The sequence below is a fragment of the Sorex fumeus genome, unplaced genomic scaffold, assembly GCF_029834395.1.
Source record: "Sorex fumeus unplaced genomic scaffold, SorFum_2.1 ptg000028l, whole genome shotgun sequence".
In the NCBI taxonomy this organism is placed as follows: Eukaryota; Metazoa; Chordata; class Mammalia; order Eulipotyphla; family Soricidae; genus Sorex; species Sorex fumeus.
The window spans coordinates 15,833,015-15,857,653 of record NW_026606085.1 but is presented as its reverse complement, the minus strand read 5'-3'; the positions used below and the strand labels follow the sequence as shown (position 1 = coordinate 15,857,653).

The following is a 24,639-nucleotide window of genomic DNA, read 5'->3' as shown; positions in this document are numbered from 1 at the left end:
TTCATTGACCTTAAATTTACTATGAAACTATAATAATACTATGTGTTGTACTAGAATAAAAATAGACCATTGGAATAGAATTGAAAGTCCAGAGACAAACCCTGAGTTCTATGTGCACTTAATATATGAAAAAGGAGCTAGGTCCATAAAGTAGAGAAAGGGAAATAGTTTTTTAAAAATTTTTTTACTAGTGAATCACAGTGAGGTAGTTACAGACTTACAAACTTTCGTGCTTGCGTTTCAGTCATATAATGATTGATTACTCATCCCTCCACCAGTGCCCATCTTCCACCACCAATGGTTTCAGCATCCCTCCCACCACCCTCAACCCTCCACCCCACCCTGTCTTTGTGGCCCGGCATTCTCTTTTACTCTCTCTCTCTCTCTCTCTCTCTCTCTCTCTCTCTCTCTCTCCTCTTTTGGGTGTTGTGGTTTGCAATAGAGGTATTAAGTGGCCATCATGTTTGGTCTATAGTCTACTTTCAGCCCGCATCTCCATCCTGAGTGGGCCCTCCTACCACCCTTTTCTTGGTAGTCCCATCTCTATCTGAGCTGTCTTTTTGCCCAGGATGTGAGGCCGGCTTCTAAGCTGTGGAGTAATCCTCCTGGTATTTATCTCTACTGGTCTTGAGTGTTAGTCTCCCATTCTGTTACTTTATATTCCACAAATGAGTGCAATCTTTCTATGTCTCTCCCTCTTTTTCTGACTCATTTCACTTAACATGATACTTTCCACGACTTCATCTTTTCTAACAGCTGGATAGTATTCCATTGCGTATATGTACCAAAGTTTCTTTAACCAGTCATCTATTCTCAGGCACTCGGGTTTTTCCCAGATTCTGGCTATTGTGAACAGTGCTGTAATGAACATATAAGTGCAGATGTCATTTCTACTATGCTTTTTTGCATCTCTGGGTTATATTCCCAGGAGTGGATTTGCTGGGTCAAATGAGAGCTCAATTTATAATTTTTTGAGAAGTATCCATACTGTTTTCCAAAAGGGCTGAACCAGTTAGCATTCCCACCAGCAGTGAAGGAGAGTCCCAAAGAAAGGGAAATGAATTTTAATAAATTATGCTGGGAATATTGGAGAGCTATATGCAAAAAGTAAAATCAGATCCATATTTCACACCATGCAAAAGAGTTAGTTCAAAGTGGAACTAAGATTTCAGGATTTGGATCTGGAGAGATAGTACAGTGGGTAAAGCAGTTTCCTTGCACATAACCAACCCAGGTTCAATCTCTGGTACCCCATGTGGTTATACCATAAGTGAGAGGGAGAGGACAAATACTGCATGATGTCACTCATCTTTGGTCTATAAAGACAAAAGAAGGGAATATTTGGTATCAAATGATGACAAACACTTGGACTGTAAACCTCAGATTGTGAGGGAAGGAGGAAGTTAGGAGGAAGTGGAGTAGAAGTGCGATAGCAACAGTAATTGAAGGACTTGGGCCATTTAGGGGTGGTAAGGTGCAGTGACTTTGTACACCAAACTCTAAATGATAACACTATTGCAACCATACCACCTGAACAATAGCACAGCACTGCACTGTCCTCCTGTTGTTCATTGATTTGCTCGAGCAGCCCAGTAATGTCTCCATCGTAAGACTTGTTACTGTGTTTGGCATATTGAATATGTCACAGGTAGCTTGCCAGGCTTTGCCGTGCGGGCTAGATACTCTCGGTAGCTTGCCGGGCTCTCTGAGAGGGGTGGAGGAATCAAATCTGGCTCAGCCAGGCCAGCTGCACGCAATGCAAATACCCTGCCACTGTGCTATGGCTCCAGCCCACCTGAACAATAATAAGAACAAACAATAATAAGAACAAACACAAACACTGTCCTCCTGTTGTTCATCGATTTGCTCTAGCGGGCCCAGTAATATCTCCATTTTGAGACTTGTTGTTACTGTGTTTGGAAAATCAAATACTTCACGGGTAGCTTGCCAGGCTTTGCTGTGCAGGCGAGATAGTCTCAGTAGCTTGCCGGGCTCTCCAAGAGGGGCAGAGGAATCGAACCCGGCTCGGCCAGGCTGGCCAGGCAGGCCAAAGCAAATGCCCCACTGCTGTGCTATCACTCCAGCCCAATAATAAAAATAAATTTAAGAAAATTATAACTTCTGTTTTAACTCTGCCTGTCCCCTTTACACTGTTGAATACCTCTAATTTGCTTTTTTTTTAAAGTTGCTGCTAACAGATTTTAAGTGGGACATTGCTAGCAACACAATAGTAGCTGGAGACTTCAACATTGCCCTATCACCTCTGGATAGATCAACAAGAACAAAACTCAGCAAGAAAACTTTGACTTTGAAAGAAGAAATAGAAGAGAAAGGACTTATAGATCTGTACAGGGCTTTACACCCCAAAAAGAAAGAATACACATTCTTCTCCAGTGTTCATGGAAAATTTTCCAAAATAGACCATGTGCTAGGCCACAAAACATACCTCAGTAGAATCAGGAAGATAGAAATACTACCAACAATCTTTTCAGACCACGATGCACTGAGAATAGAAATGAATCACACACAGACACGGAGAACCAAATCAAACACCTGGAAACTAAATAACTCGATGCTGAGCAATGAATGGATCAGGAAGGAAGTCAAGGATGAAATCAAAAGATACCTGGAAACAAATGAGAATGAAGACACGAGCTACCAGAACTTATGGGATGCAGCAAAAGCCGTATTAAGGGGAGAATTTATAGTTCTGCAAGCATACCTCAAGTTGGAAGAAAGGATGCACATAAACAACTTGACTTCACAGCTCAAGATCATAGAAAAGGCTCAACAGAAGGAGCCCAAAGTAGGCAGAAGGAAAGAGATCATAAAACTTAGAGCAGAAATAAACGACATGGAAACCAAAGAAAAATTTCGAAAGATCAATGAAACTAAGAGTTGGTTCTTCCAGAAAGATAGATAGAAAGATTGCAATTCCAGAAAGATAGGTTCTTCAAGATAGATAAACCACTAGCAACACCCACAAAGAAACAGAGAGAAAAAACCCTAATAAACCGAATAAGAAATGAGAATGGGGATATCACAACAGAAACCAAAGAAATTCAAAAGATCATCAGAGGCTACTTTGAAAGTCTATATGTCACGAAACAAGAGAACCTAGAAGAAATGGATAAATTCCTGGACTCCTATAATCTCCCGAAGCTGAATCAGGAAGGTATAGAGTACCTGAATAGACCTATTAACATCAAGGAAATTGAAACTGTAATCAAAAGTCTTCACGAAAACAAAAGCCCAGGTCCAGATGGATTCACTAGAGAATTTTTCCAAACATTTAAAGAAGACCTATTACCAGTTCTTCTCAAGCTTTTCCAGGAAATTGAAAAAACAGAAATCCTCCCAAACAACAGTTTCTATGAAGCCCATATCTCCCTAATACCAAAAGAAAACAGAGACACCACAAAAAAAGAAAATTACAGGCCTATATCCCTGATCAACACGGATGAGAAGATTCTCAAAAAATACTAGTAAATAGAATTCAACAACTCATCAAAAAGATCATACACCATGACCAAGTGGGATTCATCCTGGGGATGCAAGGATGGTTTAACATTCGTAAATCAATCAACGTAATCCATAATATCAACAGAAGAAAAGATAAAAATCATATGATCATATCAATAGATGCAGAGAAAGTATTTGATAATATCCAGCACCCGTTTATGATGAAAACCCTCGCCAAATTGGGGATAGAGGGGACTTTCCTCAATATAGTTAAAGCCATCTACCACAAGCCTACAGCAAGCATCATCCTCAATGGGGAAAAACTAAGAGCCTTCTCCTTAAGATCAGGGACCAGACAAGGATGCCCACTCTCTCCAGTACTGTTCAATATAGTACTGGAAGTACTTGCAATAGTGATTAGACAAGAAAAAGATATTAAGGGCATCCAAGTAGGAAAGGAAGAAATCAAGCTCTCACTATTCGCAGATGATATGATACTATACTTAGAGAACTCTAAAACCTCTACCAAGAAACTCCTAGAAACAATAGATCTGTATAGTAAAGTTGCAGACTATAAAATCAATACCCAAAAGTCTATGGCTTTCCTATATGCAAATAGCGAGAGAGAAGAAAATGACTTGAAGAAAACAATCCCATTCACAACTGTGCCCCAGAAATTCAACTATCTAGGAATTAGCTTAACTAAAGAAATAAAGGACCTGTACAAAGAAAACTACAAAACGATACTTCAGGAAATAAAAGAGGACACAAGGAAATGGAAAAATATTGCTTGTTCATGGATCGGAAGGATTAACATTGCCAAAATGGCAATACTTTCCAAAGCATTGTACAAATTCAATACGATCCCTATTAGGATACCCATGAAATTCTTCAAAGAACTGGAGCAAACACTCCTGAAATTTATATGGAACAATAAGCCCCCATGTATAGCTAAAGCAATTCTTGGGGAAAAGAAAATGGGAGGAATCAACCTCCCTAACTTCAAACTCTACTACAAAGCAGTAATAATTAAAACAGCATGGTACTGGAACAAAAGCAGAGCTGCAGACCAGTGGAACAGAGTTGAATATACTGACATCTCCCCCAAACATATGATCACCTAATCTTTGATAAAGGAGCAAGAAATGTGAAGTGGAGTAAGGAAGCTTTTTTAACAAATGGTGCTGGCAAAACTGGACGGCTACATGCAAAAAATGGGCTCAGATCTCTGCCTAACACCATGTACAAAAGTAAGATCAAAATGGATTAAAGACCTCAACATCATACGGACTCCATAAGGTACATTGAAGACAAAGTCGGCAAAACCCTCCATGACATTGAAGTTAATGGTGTCTTCAAAGATGCCACGTCACTGGCTAAGCAAGTAAAAACAGAGATAGACAAATGGGACTATCTTAAACTAAGAAACTTCTGCACCTCAAAAGAAACAGTGACCAAAATACAAAGACAGTCCACAAAATGGGAAAGGAGATTCGCCAAATACACATCTGACAAGGGGCTGATGTCAAGGATATACAAAGTACTGGTTGAACTCCACAAGAAGAGAACATCCAGTCCTATCAGAAAATGGGGCAACGAAATGAACAGAAACTTCATCAAAGATGAAATTCGAATGGCTAAAAGACACATGAGAAAATGCTCTATATCATTAATCATCAGGGAGATGCAGATCAAAACAACAATGAGATGTCATTTCACACCACAGAGACTGGCCCGCATCCAAAAGAACAAAAGCAACCGGTGCTGGCGCGGATGTGGCGAGAACGGCACCCTCCTTCACTGCTGGAGGGAATGCCGACTGGTTCAGCCCTTCTGGAAAATGGTATGGACGATTCTCAAAAAACTAGAAATTGAGCTCCCATTTAACCCAGCAATTCCACTCCTGGGAATATACCCCGGAGAGGCAAAAAAAAGTACAGTTGAAGCAACATCTGCAGTTGTCTGTTCATTGCAGCACTGTTTACAATAGCTGGAATGTGGAAAAAACCTGAGTGCTCAAGAACAGATGACTGGTTAAAGAAGCTTTGGTACTTCCACACAATGAAATAATATGTAGCTGTCAGAAATGATGAAGTCATGAAATTTACATACAAGTGGTACTACATGGAATGTATCATGCTAAGTGAAATGAGTCAGAAAGATAGGGATAGACATAGAAAGATTGCATTCATCTGGGTAACATAAAGTAACAAAATAGGAGACTAACACCCAAGAATAGCCAAGATAAGTACCAGGAGGATTACTCCATGGCTTTGAGGCCAGCCGCACATGCTAGGGGAAAAGGCAGTTCAGATAGAGAAGGGAGCACCAAGTAAAGGGTGTTGGGATGTTCCTCACAGGATGGGAAATGCGTGATGAGAGTAGACTATAGTCCGAACAAGATTACCACTCAATGTCTCTTTTGCAAACCACAACACTCAAAAGGAGAGAGAGAACAGGGGAGAGTGCCCTGACACAGAGACAGGGTGGGATGGGGGGAAGGGGAGTGGGAGGGATACTGGGACTCGTGGTGGTGGAGAATGGGCACTGGTGGAGGGATGGGTATTCGAACATTGTATAACTGAAAACCAAGCACAAAAATTTGTAAGTCTACAACTGTAGCTCATGGTGTTTCACTAATAACAATTTAAGGGAAAAAAGTTGCCTTATTGTTAATTACCAGTAACTCAAATTATTTACAAACAAGGAATTGGCACTGTGATGAAATTCTTTATTTTGATCTGGAAAAGGTGGTTGACTTTGCCATGTGGAATATATAGCACTTGTTTAGTATCTGATATTTTCTAAACCATTTAGAGTTCTTACCCATTAGTAATACAGTTAGAATTATAATAGTTATAGGGTTATTAATTGGTTCCCATGGGGTATAGAAAAACAAGCATAGATTTTTCTTAACCAGTTTTTTTTTTAAATAAAGAAGCACATTGAGTAAAGCTTTTTCAATTATATGTTTATTTACTTATTTACTTAAGAAGAGGAACCAGAAGGATAATGTTAGGAGACAATAAATTTTCTAAGTCAATTATAAAATCCATAATTTATTCTTGAGACACAAGTATGACTTTGTGATATACTCTTTTTAAGGAGCACTTTACTTCTTTGTTTCTTAAGGAAAAGATCAATGAGTTCAGCATAGGAGAGACAATATTAGTAAATATTTGTACAGTGGCATCAACCAAGTGGTTTGGCGTGGGCTGCAGGTAGATGATGACTACGGGTGCAAGGTAGCAGAGCACAGCAGCAAGGTGGGCACTGCAGGTGGAGAAGGCTTTCTTCCTGCCCTCTGTGGACCGGATCCTCAAAATGGCAATCCCGATGTGCGTGTAAGAGAAGCAAATAGTGAACCAAAATAGTAAACCAAGAAAGATAACAGCAGTGGACCCCACGGTCTGGGCCAGCGAGGTATCTTCACAGGCCAAGGGCAAGATAGCAGGGATGTCACAGAAGAAGTAGTCCACGCGATTGGGGCCACAGTAGGTCAGCCTAAAAGTGAAGGAAGTCAGTATGGAGCCGTGAACACAGCCCAGCAGCCAGGCGCCAACGACCAAACCCACACAAACTTCAGGTCTCATGATGAGTGAATACCTCAGGGGGTAACAGATGGCCACAAAGCGGTCATAGGACATCACTGAGTAGAGGCAAGCTTCAGCACACCCCAGAAAGTGGTAGAAGAAGAGCTGTGTGGCACAACCCTTGTAAGAAATGACTCGGCTCTGACCAGAGAGATAGAGCAGCATCTTGGGACAAGTTACAGCGGGCAAAATGATATCAAGAACAGCCAGAAGCCCTAAGAAGAAGTACATGGGGGTGTGAAGGGCAGGGGAGGAAAGAATTGCTGTCAGGATGAGTAAATTGCCGACCAGGGTGAAGAGGTAAAGGAATAAGAAGACGACAAAAAGCACAGTCTCCATTCCCTGTGTCTGAGGGATTCCCAATAGGATGAACTCACTCAGTTCCGTGTGGTTTCTCATGTTCCAGCAGTGCTCATCTGAGGAGAGACAAAACTCATGAAAACGTGAATGTGGCAGCTGGTTTGAGGCAGACACAGTATGAGACATTGATCATTTCAGATCACTGTGTTTTTTGTTGTTGTTGTTCAGTCAAATAGAAATTCTTCCAAAGTTCTGCGGACTAATAATGAAAATCTAGGCCTTAATATTTCAAGATATTCCATTATTTGATGAATCAGGATGGAGAGCTAAATGGAAGATAGTACTGTTACCTGCTCATGAGTTCATAGAATAAAGATCTCAGCTCTACACAGATGAGTAATTTAATAGCCATTCACACCCATGATGTCTGGAAGTCAGGCTAGCCTTTTTTCTTGAGTACTCGTTTACAGACACAGCACGTCCAGTGTGGTCCACACAGCAAAGTTTGCTTAGCCATACCTCCTGGAGAGAGTGTGATGATGATCTGTATTAGGACTTGGGTTTCCTGAGTGGTTGCATCATTATTTCTAGCTGTTAGCATATTCTTAATGGCCGTGTTCATTTTTTTTAAAAAAGAAGTAATGTAGTTTGGTATATCCAGAACTTAGTTCATTATAGGTTCACTGTTTAGTTGTTTTATAGATGGCAGTTTTTTTTGCCCCCTGCATTTATGTCATATATGCAATAAAGTCATGGGGTATTTCATCATTTTTGATTCATTTTAAATCACTGCAATTTTGGTATTTCAGTTCTGCAATTTTTGTTTTTTAAGCCTTAAAATAAAATTTTACTTTTATGTTAATAAGCAAATGTAATGTAAGATCTATTCTCTTATATTTAACTCTTGCACAGTTCAATTGCAGATGTCTGAGATTAGTTGTTGTTGCATTACAGAAACTTCATACCATTTGATCTTCTAACTAAAATTTGTGAATGTGCAGGTGTTTGTGTGTGTGTGTGTCTGTGCTGGTGTGGTGGAACCCAGGGCCTCATACATGCAAAGAAGGTGCACTGTCACTGAGATACATCCCTGTCCATTGGCAAAAATTTTAACAGTAAATAACTTTGCTAATCTTGAGATAGATACTGAATTAATAATTATGATAAGATGGTAAATGATTTCTGCACACTTGTTTGACATAGTGAATAAAGCAAAGGACTCCAGTCAGTGGAGTCCTACAAAGAATCCCTCCATTGCATGCTTTTCATACTTATTCCTCTTGTATGTTTTTGTGCTTTGGGCCACACCACGCAAAGCTCAGATATAATTCCTGGCTCTGCACTCAGGGATCACTTCTGGGGGACTCAGAGGACCATATGGGGTGCCAGAGATTGAATCCAGCTTGCCCATTGCAAAGAAAGGCCCTACCTGCTATTCTATCTCTCCGGGCCCTCCACATACCCCCCACAAGTCTCTGAGAATGAAGCAAAAAGTAAAAATGTAGAAATTGAGCGATGCTCGAAGCACTCACATGGTCCACAGGCTCATGACTGGCTCAGGGAGGCCAAAGCAGCATTTCCCCTCCTTCGATCTGCAGATTCACTGTGGTGCCATGAAGCTCTCATCCCCAGCCTCCCAGGGGCCATGAACTTTGGCTTGGGTTTTGGAATAACAGACCCTGACTGTCTTCTGTTTCAGTAGAATGACTCAGAGGAAGGATGCTGTTCATCTGCTGTCCTCTCTCCTGTTGATTTGCTCAGAGTTAGAAGTGAAACCCTCTCTGATCTTTGGAGGAGTTTAAATGATCTCTTAGTCTCTCTGGAACCATTGTTCATTATTTATCCCAAGATACAGAAAGGAGCAAACTTTTGAGTATAGGGAACAATTAAAAGCTGGATGTTAAGAGAGCCAGGGGTGGCAGAATTGCACACAGTTCTCAGGGGACCCAGTCAAAGCTAGTGGGAATCTCGGTCATCACTCAATTTCTGTTTTTCTGCTCTAGGAACATGTCCCACAGACCCAGGTTTTGTTCTGTGTCCTCAGGGCCTGAGTCTGATTCTCTGTCACTTTTTCATTTTCAAACTCTTTCCTTCCTTTTCATAGCTGTGGGGAATGTTTGAGCATTCTTGAGAGTGCTGGCTAGGAAAGGTTCTGTGGTGGAGAAGGTGGAGAAAGTTCTGCTGACAAGTTCATTTTCACATTAGCTTCATGAGCTTTAAAACTTTTATGTTTTTCTTTGAATTAATACTGTAATTTGAAAGATTGAGTTTTACTTGTGTTTCACAGGATGAATGTGGGGTCTGAACAAGGTGTTGATAAGCTCCCTATGATGTACTATTTTCTCTTAAGAAATTTATCTTATTTCCGGATATTGGAGGGAGGATGCCTTTTTCATTTCAAATATACTACATAATAGATATATTCATTCAATTTACCTTTTTTCATATCTACCCCAGTTTAAAAAGATTTAATGGTTTTTTTTTTGTATTTTTGGGTGTATTTAGTTATTTGTTGTGAGCTGCTCATAGTTAAGTTTGAAAAAAAACTGATAAGTGTGAGAGGAAGTAAAGATAATTGATAATCAGAGAAGCTCTTGCATAACACTGAGTTCCATGAAAACTCTGAATAACATCATTTCCAGCTTCTGCAAAAACAGCCTCATCTATCCATAAAGGGACATCAACTTACCACAAGGCCTTCTGTGACAGACTTCTGTAATGTCTTATTTTAGTGAAAATTTCAAGTGTGAGTATAGAGTAGATATCAGTATGCTTTACAAATGATGACATGAATCAGAGGATTAGTTTTTCAAGATTAGACAACTCACGTCATAGAGACAGAAATAGAACCCCTAACTGTAGCACTGTAGCACTGTCCTTCCTGTTGTTCATTGATGTGCTCGAGCAGGCCCAGTAATGTCTCCGTTGTGAGACTTGTTGTTACTGATTTTAGCATATTGAATACTTCACGGGTAGTTTGCCAGGCTTTGCCATGCGGGCAAGATACTCTCAGTAGCTTGCTGATCTCTCCAAGAGCGGCAAAGGAATCGAACTCAGTTCAGCCATGTCGGCTGTGTGCAAGGCAAACTTCCTACCCACTGTGCTATCACTCCAGAGCCCCTAACAGAACTTAAAAATGATTCTAAGCAGAGCCAAGTTGATAATATTCTACACATAATATTTTACAAAAATATTATTAATATTCTATACAAATATTGACATCTATCAAGATATTCCTTGCCACTCTCAAAAATTGGCACCTTGGAGTTTCACTCCACCTTCTCTAGTTTGTCACATATGTATTTGTTAAGGGCTGGAGCAATAGCACAGCGGGTAGGGCTTTTGCCTTGCAAGTGGCCAATATGGCCAACCCGAGTTCTATTCCTCCGCCCCTCTTGGAGAGCCCGGCAAGCTACCGAGAGTATCTCGCCCTCATGGCAAAACCTGGCAAGCTACCCGTGACATATTCAATATGACAAAAACAGTAACAATTGTCACAATGGAGACATTACTGGGCCTGCTTCAGGAAATCGATGAATAATGGGAGGACAGTGACAGTGACAGTATTTATTAAGGGGCTGCCCAAATGGTGCTCAAGAGACCCATGGCTCCTCGTTCCCCCACTGAGTGACTAAGCAAGCAGCAGTTCAGTGCAAGGGTCTAAGATGTAGTGATTCTTTGGCCTTGTGGTGTGAAGATAGCTTGGACCACACTGGTGACCATTGGGGCACCGTATGGTTCCATGATGGGCATTATTTTCCATACAGTCTCCCAAAATATATTTGCTTGTAATTGATGCTCAACTCTAAGAAATTCCTAGAAACTAAGGAATTGGTATTGTGATGACCGTTTAATAATTGGTATTCTTTCTTTTTTAATTATTTTCTTTTTGGGTGACACCTGGTGATGCACTGGGGTTACTCCTGGCTCTACACTCAGGAATCACTCCTGGTGGTGCTTGGGGCACCATATGGGATGGTGGGAATTGAACCCAGGCTGGCCACATGCAGGGCAAATGCCCTACCCACTGGCTATCACTCCAGCCAATTGGTATTATTTCTGTTTGAAAAAGGCATAACACAAGTGCTGTCTTCCCACAGCTTAATGTGTCCTATAAATTCTTCACCCAATAGTTATGCAGTGAGGAAATATTGTAGAGTTCTATATATCAGTTTTTCTATGGGTTTATAGAAACACATGGGTATCTATCTTAGCTAGATTAAAGGAACAGTTTGGCAAAAACATTTCTTGATTATTTATTTAAGAGACAGGATGTAAAGTTAATAAACGTGAGGAGGATGTGAAGAGACTGTAAATTAACAAACTCATTTAAAATAACTATTTCCGAGAGTTAATTACTAACTTGTGAAACACTCTTTTCAGGGACTTTTTGACTACCTTATTTCTTAAGGAAAAGATTACAAGTTGAGCATGGGAAAGATGATGTTATTTAAGATCTGAACTGAGGCATCCATCAAGTGGTTGGGTGTGGGCTGTAGATAGATGATGACTACAGGTGCAAGGTAACAAACCACAGCAGCAAGGTGGGTACTGCAGGTGGAGAAAGCTTTCTTCCTGCCCTCTGCGGATCGGATCCTCAAATGGCAATCCTAATGCATGTGAAAGAGACACAAACAGTGAACCAAAACAGTAAAGCCACAAAACCAACAGCTGCAGAATGCATGGTATGGGCCTGTGAAGCATCATCACAGGCCAAGGGCAAGACAGCAGGGATGTCACAGAAGAAGTAGTCCACACGATCTGGGCTACAGTAGGTTAGTCTAAAAAAGAAGAAGGTCAGGATGGAGGCATGAACAGAGCCCACTGACCAGAGCTCCTATGACCAATCCCAAGCATACTCCAGGTCTCACGATGAACCTACACTGGGGTGGGTGATAGATGGCCACAAAGCGGTCATAGGCCATCACTGAGTAGAGGCAGCCTTCAGTACATCCCAGTAAATAGTAGAAGAAGAGTTGTGTGGTGCAGCCCTTGTAAGAAATGGCCTCGCTCTGGCCAGAGAGATAGAGCAGCATCTTGGGACAGGTCAAGGTTGGCAATATTATATCATAAATGGATAGCAGTCCAAAGAAGGAGTACATGGAAGTGTGAAGGGCAGAAGAAGTGGATTGCTGTCAGGATTAGTAAATTGCCGATCAGGATGAAGAGGTAAATGAACAAAAAGAGGACAAAAAGCACAGTCTCCACTCCCTGGGTCTGAGGGACCCAGGATGAACTCACTCAGCTCTGTGTGGTTCCTCATGTTCCTGCAGGGCTGGTCTGGGGAGAGACAAAAGTCGTGAAAGTGTGAACATGGAAGGTGAACATTGAGAAAAACAGTGACACATTGATTATTCTATAGTGGTCTTTGCTCAAATATACGGACTGAGAAATTCTTCATAAAGCAATTTGTGCTTAGTACAAAAGTCTATGCCTCAGTATCAGAAGCGATCTAATTTTTCATGACTATGAACCCAGAAGTAAATTAAACACACCACTGTATCACACTACCAGTCGCAAGAGTATAATTGTGTGACTCTGAACCGACAACTTAATCTTATGGACATCTCATAGAAGTAATGCCACATGCCCTGTGTAAAACAACCTGGAAGCCAAGTCTTTCTTATTTGCTTAGAGTGTGTCTCTGTGACATAATGTGTCACGTGGGGATATGAGGTCCAACGATGCTGTGCATTCCTGTACAGGCAAGCTTGCACACCTACAGATCTGATGAGATCTGTGTTGGCGTGAGTGCAGTGATCCCTAAGATTTGGGTTGTGTTGATTCGGCTATACTCAGATTCCTCCCCACTCCTTCTTCCTCCCCTCTCTTCCTTTCCCACGTAGTGGTCATGTGACCAGTGGGCCACCTCTACTGTGGACACTGCCCCAACTGTGGAGGTAATCCAGTGCTAGTGCCCAGGATGTGATGTTTGGAGGAGCCTCCTGGCCCCCCACCTCCACTTGTGTGACTGTTTGTGGGTTTGTCTCCAAGACTACACCTAGATGTGCTCAGGATGTCGTGCTGGTGATTGAACCTTGTTGGACACATGTGCCCCATCTCTCGACTCCTGAATATATTATTTATTGTGATCATTTTATTCATGTCAAGGTTCATTGTAAACAAAATAGCAATGATATAATTAAATATTAACTTTCAAAATGATAGGTTATTTGTGGATATATAGATTAGTAATGGTGAATTTTTAGAGAATTTATGTCATAAAAATCCAGATATAGATATCATCTGTAGTTTGAGAATAGACTTAATTTTTCTTTTTCTTTTGACATTTTCAAGCTTTCTATTTCTTCATTGATATTGATAATAATTCCAGTAAGTATTGAGTAACAGTGGTGAATGCTAGAATCCTAGCTTGTTCCTGAACTCAGTAAAGGTCTCAGATCTTAACATTCATCATGATGTCTGCTGTTGGTTTGATATAAAGGTTTTTTTTTAATCAAGGAATCTTTCTTGTTTTCCAACTTTGTAGATTTGTTATATTAGAAAATTGTATTAGATATTAATTTTAAATGTTTTTTTAGGGGTGAGAGAAATAGATCAATAGAACTGGAACTACCAACTGAACACTTTCAGGTCCTGCACAAACAAGCAAAACAACAAAGATAAAAAAGACATGCACCATTTCATGTTCTTGGAAAATGTGGGATATTTTCATTGTGCTTGGTAGTGTGGAGTTTATTAAATGTGTATTTTTCAATTGAGATAAAATACTCCTGACAGAATGGCTATTGAGAGCAAATGTGATGGTGTTCAGGAATGATTGATGCATTATCCCATGTGATATGCATTAGTTCATTCTTAGAATAGTTGCTGTAGTCCCATTCCAGAATATTTGGAGTGCAGTTACCTGCAGGGACATGTAAGTCAACACCTTAAGCCTGCTGGAGGTCAGAGAAAGGAAGAAAAGAGGACAAAATCGACTGGGGAAGAAAGATAAAATCATTTTTCGAAGTTAAACATTGAGAAATAGTCCTTTTTTGGAAAATAAATATGAGCCATCCATGAGATAAAAATGTTCTTCAGGTATTTTGAAGAAATCCACACGATATCATTCCACCTTTTTGTATCATAAAAATCATTTTCTCAAAGAATAGGAGTATATTTTTTGGCATGTCATGGATTTAGCCAAATAGCTTTTGTGTTGTGTGTGCATGAGTATGCATGTGTGTGCATGTGCCCGTGCACACACATACACGTGTGTGTGATGGAGCCCAGAGCCACATGTGTAAAAGGCAGTTGCTCTATCACCAAGCTAGCACTTTACTCCTAACAAAAATCTTATTAGCAATTCTAAGGTGCTTATTAGTCTGAGGTAATGGTGAATTAATAATTAAGAAGCAAAGTGTAAATGGACAGATATCTGCAAGCTGTTTGATATTGTGTAAGGAGCAAAAGCCTCTACTTCCATCTTATAAAACAGGAAGAATCACTTGTCCAAACGTTCTCCCAGAGTTTCTGAAACACAGGAGTCTAGATTGAAGGGGAAAGTAAAAATGGAGAAGCAGAGCAATGCTCTGAGCATTCACGTAGTCCACAGGTTCATGACCGGCTCAGGGAGGGCAACACAGCATTTTCCCTCCTCTGATCTGCAGATTCTTGTGTAGAGTTGTGGATCTCTCATCCCTAGCCCCTGGGTGCCATGGAATTTGTCTTGGGTTTAAGAACTACAGAGCCCAAATCTCTCTCTTTTCAATCCAATGACCCAGAGAAAAGATGCAGTTCATCTGCTGTCTGCCCTCTCTACTGGGCAATTTGCTCAGACCTAAAGTGAAAATCTCTCTTTATGATGTTTGCAGGATTTTAAATGATCTCCTAGTCTCTCTAGAACTCATCCCAAGACACAGGGAGAAGGAAACTTCTAAGTATAGGGAATAGTTATATTCTGGCAGTTGAAAGTTGAGAGTTTGGAGAATTGTACATACATAATGCTCACTGGTGTAATTAGGACTCCTGGGATTTGTGAATTCCCCTGACCACAGTGTTTTGGTTCTGGGGACACATCCCATCACCTCATTTTGTCCTTTGCTTTCCTCAGGAACCGAATCTGCTATCTGCTGGTTTTTGGACTTTTAAACTGTTTCCTTCCTTCATAGGGTTATTGAAGAAGGTTATTGTAATATTACTGAGAGTGGCCATCTTGGTGAAGAGAAGGGTCTGCTGCAAAATTAAAGTAATTTCTCATTAGCTCTACTGTCCTTAAGCATTTCTCGGCATTAATATTGTAATTTATGAAGTGGTTTATATTTGTGTTTCATAGGGTGAATGTTTGCATAATTTTCTCCTATGATTTTTATTATTTTGAAGTTGGAAGAGATGCACATTTCTCATTATATTAAATATATTGTTGTAGTCTTTCCTCTTTGCCCCTTACTATTATAACATCCAAATTTTAAAGAGTGTTCTTTGTTCTGTTTTTGGACTATTTTGGTTATTTATTGTTTAACTGCTAGCAACTATAGAAAGAAATTGATGTTGTTGGAGTGAGAAAAAATATTCGTATATCAGAAAACTTTTCATAGTGGGACGGGAGTGATAGCACAGTGGGTGGGGTGGGGCATTTGCCTTGCACGTGTCTGAACCGGGTTTGAATCCCAGTATCCCATATGGTCCCCTGAGCACCGCCAGGAATAATTTCTGTGTGCATGAGCCAGGAGTAACCCCTGTGCATCATCGTGTGTGACCCAAAAAGCAAAAAAAACAAAAAACCAAAAACAAACAAAAACCATAAACAAACAAAAAATCAAACAAACCAGAAATCTTTTCATAGTAATAGCCAAGTGTGTATGAAACCTAAATAATAGGATTTTGCAATTTGTCCATATTTAGCCTTATTAATTCAATAATGTGAAAGTAGAATCAAAAGTTGAACTACTGTGATGGATGATTTAAAAATCTAATTTTCTGAGTTTTTTTTTATTGTCTCCCTGCCAATACTGGTTGCTTCTAGTGGCTTTTTTGGGATAAATACCATTGTCACCGACATGAGATAATATTAATTGTAATTGTTATTTGCATTTTCTTGATAATGAGTGATGATTAACACTTTTTCTCAGGTATTCTTGGCTAGGTGTATGTACTCTTCAGAAGTATAAATAAACCTAGAACAAACTTTATTAAGTTTTGTATGACACCACAAAAATTCCCAGATAGGAAACGCTATTCTGAGAAAAAAATTAGTAGTATTTGTATTTAAAAGGTAAAGGTAAAGGCCCTCCCGTTGTTCATCGATTTGCTCGAGCGGGCCCAGTAACGTCTCCATTGGAGACTTTGTTGTTACTGTGTCTGGCGTATCGAATACATCACAGGGAGCTTGGAGGCTCTGCCGTGCGGGCGAGATACTCTCGGTAGCTTTCCGGGCTCTCCGAGAGGGGCTGAGGAATCGAACTCGGGTTGGCCATGTTGGCTGAGTGCAAGGCAAATGCCCTACCGCTGTGCTATCGCAGGCATTTGTATTTACTGACCTTAAATTTACTACGAAACTATAATAATAATATGTGTTGTACTACAACAAAGATAGAACAGTGGAATAGAATTGAAAGCCCAGAGACAAACACTGAGATCTATGGACACTTAATCTATAACAAAGGAGCTGGGTCCATGAAGTAGAGAAAGGAAAACAAATTTAATAAATGGTGCTGGGAATATTGGAGATCCATATGCAGAAAGTAAAATTAGATCCATATTTCACACCATGCAAAGCAGTTATAGTTCAAAATGGACCTAAGACTTCAAGATTTGGGTCTGGACAGATAAAACAGCGGGTAAAGCAGTTTCTTTGCACATAACCAACCAAGGTTCAATCTCTGGTACCCCATGCGGTTATACCATAAGTGAGAGGGAGAGGACAAATACCACATGATGTCACCCTTTTTTGGCTTATCGAGACAAAAGAAGGGAATAATTGGTATCAAATGATGACAAACACTTGGACTGTAAACCTCAGATTGTGAGGAAGGAGGAGGTTAGGAGGAAGTGGAGTAGAAGTGCCATAGCAATAGTAATAGAAACACTTGAGCCATTTAGGGGTGATGAGGTGCAGTAACTTTGTACATCAAACTCTTAATTATAACACTAGTATAATCATACTACCTGAACAATGACAAGAATAGCACTGCACTGTCCTTCTGTTGTTCATCTATTTGCTCAAGCGGGCACCAGTAATGTCTCCATTGTGAGACTTGGTACTGTTTTTGGCATATCGAATACGTCAGGGCTAGCTTGCCAGGCGCAATACTCTCGATAGCTTGCCGGGCTCTCCAAGAGGGTCGGAAGAATCAAACCAGAGTAGGAGTGGGGCAGCTGCTTGCAAGGCAAGAACCCTACCTGCTGTGCTGTTGCTCCAGTCCAACAAGAATCAATTTAAGAAAATTATAACTTCTGTTTTAAATCTGCCTATCCCCATTACATTGTTGAATGCCTCTAGTTTGCTTTTTTAAAAAGTTGCCTTATAGTTGATTACCTGTAACTCAAATTATTTATGAACAAGGAACTGGCACTCATGAAATTCTTTAATTTGATCTGAAAAAGGTAGATTTTGCCATGTGAAATATATGGCACTTGTTTAGTAACTGATATTTTCTGTACCATTTAGAATTCTTACCCATTAGTATACAGTTAGAATTTTAATAGTTATAGAATTATTAATTGGTTCCCAGTGGATATAAAAAACAAGCATAGATTTTTCTTAACCAGTTTTTTTTATAAAAAACACATTGAACAAATCATTTTCAATTTTAAGTTTATTTGCTTATTTACTTAAGAAGAGGAACCAGAAAGATAATGTTAGGAGACAATAAATTTTCTAAGTCAATGATAAAACCCATAATTTATTCTTGAGACATAAGTATTACTTTATGATATACTCTTTTCAAGGAACTCTTTACTTCTTTATTTCTTAAGGAAAAGATCAATGAGTTCAGCATAGGAGAGACAATATTAGTAAATATTTGCACAGTGGCATCAACCAAGTGGTTTGGCGTGGGCTGCAGGTAGATGATGATTACTGGTGCAAGGTAACAGAGCACAGCAACAAGGTGGGCACTGCAGGTGGAGAAGGCTTTCTTCCTGCCCTCTGTGGACCGGATCCTCAAAATGGCAATCCCGATGTGCGTGTAAGAGAAGCAAATAGTGAACCAAAATAATAAAACAAGAAAGCTAACAGCTGCGGAACTCACGGTCTGGGCCAGCGAGGTATCTTCACAGGCCAGGGGCAAGACAGCAGGAATGTCACAGAAGAAGAAATCCACCTGATTTGGGCCACAGTAGGTCAGTCTAAAAGTGAAGGAGGTCAGGATGGAGCCGTGAACACAGCCCAGAAGCCAGGCTGCCACAACAAAACCCACACAGACTTCGGGTCTCATGATGAGTGAATACCTCAGGGGGTAACAGATGGCCACAAAGCGGTCATAGGACATCACTGAGTAGAGGCAAGCTTCAGCAGAGCCCAGAAAGTGGTAGAAGAAGAGCTGTGTGGCACAGCCCTTGTAAGAAATGGCTCGGCTCTGACCAGAGAGATAGAGCAGCATCTTGGGACAGGTCACAGCAGGCAAAACGATATCAAAAACAGCCAGCATCCCTAAGAAGAAGTACATGGGGGTGTGAAGGGCAGGGGAGGAAAGGATTGCTACGAGGATGAGTAAATTGCCGACCAGGGTGAAGAGATAAATGAACAAGAAGATGGCAAAAAGCACAGTCTCCACTTCCTGGGTCTGAGGAATTCCCAGCAGGATGAATTCACTCAGCTCTGTGTGGTTCCTCATGTTCCTGCAGGGCTGGTCTGGGGAGAGACAAAACTCGTGAAAGCGTGAACATGGAGGCCGAAAATTGACAGACATAGAATGGGCATATTGATCATTCAAACAATCAATTCATATAACTGATCTTTATAGCGATACAAAGAAAATCTAATTTCTGCTAAAGTCATTTTCAGGAAAGTAATGCAAATCCATGACTTCATACCTCATGATGTCCTATTTTTCTCCTGAATGTTGATCCAAAACTATTTGAAATAATTGCAACTTGGAACCCTTGTGCTCTTGATTTCTTTAGCACGTGTGTACATGACAATGAATGTCATTTGTTGTCCCATACCTTTCCCATTCCCTTCTACCACAGACTTTGGGACCCCTGCACCTCTAATGATATCTGGATTGGAGAGTGCAATGAATCTGAGGTTTTATCCATGTATTTGTGATCATATTTGGCAAATTTCTTACTCTTCGTTTATCACTTCAATGTTCATTTCTAAAATTTTGGACAGATCGACAGTACCAGAATTAAGGCACTTGCTGTGCATGTGACCAACCCTGGTTTGATTCATAGTACCATATATGGTTCCCCAAGCACCACCAGGAGTCTTTGAGCACTGCCATGTGTAACCCAAACCCTGCAAAAAATAATTTAAAAAATAGCAGTGGTGTAATTGGATATTATCTTTAATTTCAATATTGTTTATAGGTTAAGTTGTATTATATACATGTTATTTTTAGTAAATTAAGTGATGAATATGCATATCAATCAGTGATATTTGATCTTTGTTCATTATAATTTTTGAATTATTGGTGCAATTAGATTTTTAGACATGCAAACTTTTAATTGTCTGGAAATTTAAATATTTTTTCCTGATTTTTCATGTAATTAAGTGCTTTTACTTTGGTAAACAAATTAGATCTACCCTCTTAACTTTAAAGTGGATAATACAATATTACCGGAGCGATAGCACAGTGGTAGGGTGTTTGCCTTGGCGCAGTCGGCCTGGCAGAGCCGGGTTCGATTCCTCCGCCCCTCTCGGAGAGCCCGGCAAGCTACTGAGAATATCTTCCCCCACGGCAAAGCCTGGCAAGCTACCCGTGATGTATTCGATATGTCAAACACAGTAACAAGTCTCACAATGAAGACGTTACCGGGCTTGCTTGAGCAAATCGATGAACAATGGAAGGACAGTGCAGTGCAGTACCTATAGGTATTCTGCTGAACATATATCTGGAATATTTTCATTTTGCATTATTGACTTTATATCCTTCGTTTAAACATACTGTTTCCCTCTATAATTTTAACAAGTCTTTAGTCTATTAGTTAAAAAAAATTTTAAGTCAGCCTAAAGTTAATGTCAAAGAGGTTTAAACTAATATGGGATTAGTCCCCATTATAATGTTTGATTTTATTCTATCCTTGTTATATTTATTGGACCATAAATATATATTAATATATAGAAATATATAAACATAAATATATATTTATTCTGGACCATATCCACCTGTGTTCAGTGCTCATTGCTGGTTCTGTGTTCAGGGGTCACTCCTGACTGTGCTCGATGAAGCATATAGTGCCAGAGTCGGCTGCATGGGTTAAGCCAGAGTCAGCTGCATGGAAGGCAGATACCATATCCCTACTATCCCACCCCTATATGTCTTGATTTTAAAAAACAGTGACTTATGTAAAAGAGTGTTTTTTCATTTCATTTTTTATTTCTGTAATTTTGTTTCAGAAAAATTGTATGAAAATTGTTTGTGAATATTCTGCCTTCTTGAAGTATGATTATAGGTCAATTCAGGTTTTTAACAAGATTTAATACTAATTGTACTTTTTATCCTATAAGAAAGATTGGATTTTAAAATATTGGTTTGTAACATCTAACAAAAGAAATTTTTTCAAAATTGAATTTGGGGTTTTTTAGACTGAAAGATCTACAGGAAACACAGACATCTGTGATATACTCAGCAATTTTATTCACACTGTCTGGGAATAGCTGGCAATTAGGTAGCTTCTTAGGTAAATAAGAAAATTAAAATGGGAATTTATTATGAACAGATTATGATTATGCTCCATAAAGTAACTTAGTATTGTGACAATCTTACTTCTAGGTATTATGAAATTTTAGCCCCAATAATAGTGTTCATTTTTCTTAATAAAATGTTAAGGACTTTCTGAAATGATTCTGTTGGTCTCTAGATTGTTACATATCAGTTTTTGGCCACACCTGGCTGTGCTCACAGTTTATTTCTGACTCTGTACTTAGAGGACCACCAGGGATCAAACCCACATTGGCTATGTGTAAAGTAAGTGCCCTACCCACTGTACTACTCCTACTGCCTAAAATACATATGCTTCAGAGAAAGAGAAGAGACAAAAAGAAAGTACTTCCATATCTGTGTATCATAAAGGTCATCTTTTCCTAAGAAATAGAAATATATTTTCTCCCCATTGGAGAAATATCTGACCTGTGTTTGGTTAGTATGTATGTATGTGTGTCTTGTTCAGCTGGAACCCAGCATTTCACACATGTAAGGTAGTCTACCACTGAGACACATTCCTGGTGGCCCTCAGTGAAAATTTTATTAGTAACTATGGGATGCTGTGGTGCTCAGTTAGAGAGAGATGCTGAATTAATAATTTAGAGTCTAAATGGAAAGGAGCAGATGTCTGCAACTGTTTCATACAGGAACAGGAGCAAAGGCCTCTTTTTCCATTGTGTAAAACAAGAAGGATCACTTCTCTGCAAACTCTCCCATAATTGCTGAAGCACAGGGCTCTGAAGGGGAAAGTAAAAATGGAGAAACAGTGGTGCTCTGAGCACTTACCTGGTCCACAGGATCATGGCCGGGTCACGGATGGGAAAAGGGGGAGGCAAAGCAGCATTTCCCCTCCTTTGATCTGCAGATTCTCTGTGGTGCTGTGGAGCTCTCATCCCCAGCCTCCTAGGGGCCATGGACTTTGGCTTGGGTTTTAGAATTCATCTGGGGAATATAAAGTAACAAAATAGAACATCCAAGAATAGTCGAGATAAGTACTAGGAGGTTCACTCCATGGCTTGGAGGCCAGCCACACATGCTAGGGGAAAAGGCAGCTCAGATAGAGAAGGGAACACCAAGTAAAGGGTGTTGGGAGGATCCTCCCAGGATGGCAGATGCATGCTGAAAGTGGACTATAGACCGAACATGATTGCCTCTCAATGCCTCTTTTGCAAACCACAGGACCCAAAAGGAGAGAGAGAACAAAAGGGAATGCCCTGCCACAGAGATGGGATGGGATAGGGGGGATTGGGGTGGGTGGGAGGGATACTGGGATCATTGGTGGTGGAGAATGGGCACTGGTGGAGGGATGGGTACTCGATCATTGCATAACTGAAACCCAAGCACAAAAACTTGTAAGTCTACAACTGTACCTCATGGTGTTTCACTAATAAAAATTAAAAAAAAAAAAGACTGTCTTCTATTTTAGTCGAATGACTGAGAGAAAGGATGCTGTTCATCTGCTCTCTGTCCTCTCTCCTGGGTGATTTGCTCAGTTAGAAGTGAAAGTCTCTCCTGATCTTTGCAGGTTTTAAAATGATCTCATAGCTCTCTGGAGCATTAACCATAGTTTATCCCAAGACACAAGGAGAAAAAAAGCTTCTGAGTTTAGTATAGGGAACAATTAAATGCTGGCAGCTGCGAGGGCTCAGGGGTATATGTGCACAGTACTTTGAAGAACCAGAAGATTAATTGGGACTTTTTCAAGTTGTGAATCCTCTACCCACTCTGATTTTGGTTCTGGTGATACTTCCCATTTTGTCACTCATATTTCTTGGGAAGTGTAACTACTCACTGCCATTTTTGGACCGTGAAATTGTTTTCTTCCCTTTTATGGTTATTGAGGGAATTGTACTATCACTGAGTGGCTACCTTGGAGAAGACAAAGTTCTGCTGTGAAACTCACATAATTTCTCACTTGTTCTACTGTTCTTAAGTATTTCCCCTTTTTCTCAGAAATAATTCTGTAATTTAGAAAATCAGTTTGAAGTAATATTTCACAGGTAAATGTGAGTTTTGAATGAGGAAACATTTGTAAACTAGCAGAAATTTTTTATTCTAAAAGTTTTATTATTTATTGATGTTGGGGATAATATACATTTCTCATTGAACTGTATATGTTTTCATAATCTTACCTTTTTTCTCTGTCTTATTCATCTCAATTTATAAAGATTTATAGGTTTTGTGTTTATGTTTTTATCGGTTTTGTTCATCCTGTAACTGCTAAAGGGAAAAATCTGTCACTTCGGGAGCGAGAAAAATTGTTTTATCTCAGGATAGTCTATTCTATGTGAAATATTAGGTAACAATTTTAAAATCTGTGTTCAGCTTAATCAGCCTAATAATGAGAAAATGGAGCTTATAGGTGGGTGTACTTTTATGGATGTCGTAAAAGTCTAATCTTTTAAAATTCTTCAACATGAATTTAAGGTGGGTGTTAGCACAAACAATGAATCAGAGAATTGGGTCGTTTCCCCAGGAATATATAATGAAGGGTTGAAATGGTGCCACCAACTGAATGCAAACTGACACTCTAGCATCTCCAAGTCGATCATGTTCATACACTGGTTCAGAAGTATTTTTCAATTCCTAACCTTGTAGATGTTAAGATGCCTCTATCAGCTCTTGAAACATTGGCAACCTAGATCCTAACCCTGTCTCTCTTTTCTTAGTTGAGTAATACTTCTTTTAGACCATATTATATTTGCTTCGTCGATTTGCTCGAGCGGGCCCAGTAACGTCTCCATTGGAGACTTTGTTGTTACTGTGTCTGGCATATCGAATACTCTCGGTAGCTTGCCGGGCTCTCCGAGAGGGGCGGAGGAATCGAACTCGGGTCGGCCATGTTGGCCGCTTGTTAGGCGAACGCCCTACCGGAGCGATAGCACAGCGGGTAGGGCGTTCGCCTTACACGCGGCCAACATGGCCGACCCGAGTTCGATTCCTCCGCCCCTCTCGGAGAGCCCGGCAAGCTAGCGAGAGTATTCGATATGCCAGACACAGTAACAACAAAGTCTCCAATGGAGACGTTACTGGGCCCGCTCGAGCAAATCGACGATCAACGGGAGGGCCTTTACCTTTACCTTTACCTTATATTTGCTTATAATTTATTATCAGGAGATTAAAGAAAACCTTGACAAGCAGGGAACTGGTGTTGATGACGGTCTCCATGCTGGTTTTCAAACAGCTCTTGCTTTTACCATATATACCATGTAGCACTAATTTCTCATCTTCCTACTTGGCTGTGCCACTTAGCTTTCTAACCAAGTTATAATGCAATGAGAATAATATTCTTTACAAGTTTATTGTCAGTTCCCAAGGAGTATAGAAAGCACAAATGTAGATTATCTGAGCCAAACCAAAAAAACAACACTTTAGAGGAGGCAATTTAAATTATTTGCTAATTTCCTTAAGGAGAGAGAAAAAGAAGTTTCTATTAAAAAAATTTCAAAAGTTGTTACAAAGTCCATAGT

General features: G+C 40.0%; 2 protein-coding genes and 1 pseudogene across 2 annotated transcripts; all 3 read right to left on the bottom strand.

The window, feature by feature from the left end:
* Positions 1-6,521: 6,521 nt before the first annotated feature.
* On the bottom strand, positions 6,522-7,454 carry LOC130024441 (olfactory receptor 148-like). Its single transcript, XM_056115193.1, has one exon. It carries the CDS (start codon positions 7,452-7,454, stop codon positions 6,522-6,524), a length of 933 nt encoding a protein of 310 aa, XP_055971168.1.
* Positions 7,455-11,693: 4,239 nt separating this feature from the next.
* Positions 11,694-12,618, bottom strand: LOC130024478 (olfactory receptor 148-like; annotated as a pseudogene).
* A 5,584-nt stretch (positions 12,619-18,202) lies between these two features.
* LOC130024445 (olfactory receptor 148-like) lies at positions 18,203-19,135 on the bottom strand. The gene has a single exon (XM_056115196.1). The coding sequence runs from the start codon at positions 19,133-19,135 to the stop codon at positions 18,203-18,205; it is 933 nt and encodes a 310-aa protein (XP_055971171.1).
* Positions 19,136-24,639: the final 5,504 nt, after the last annotated feature.

Excerpts from the sequence above, each read along its gene's own strand:
- LOC130024441 (XM_056115193.1), bottom strand. The coding sequence starts at position 7,454 with ATGAGAAACCACACGGAACTGAGTGAGTTCATCCTATTGGGAATCCCT.
- LOC130024445 (XM_056115196.1), bottom strand. The coding sequence starts at position 19,135 with ATGAGGAACCACACAGAGCTGAGTGAATTCATCCTGCTGGGAATTCCT.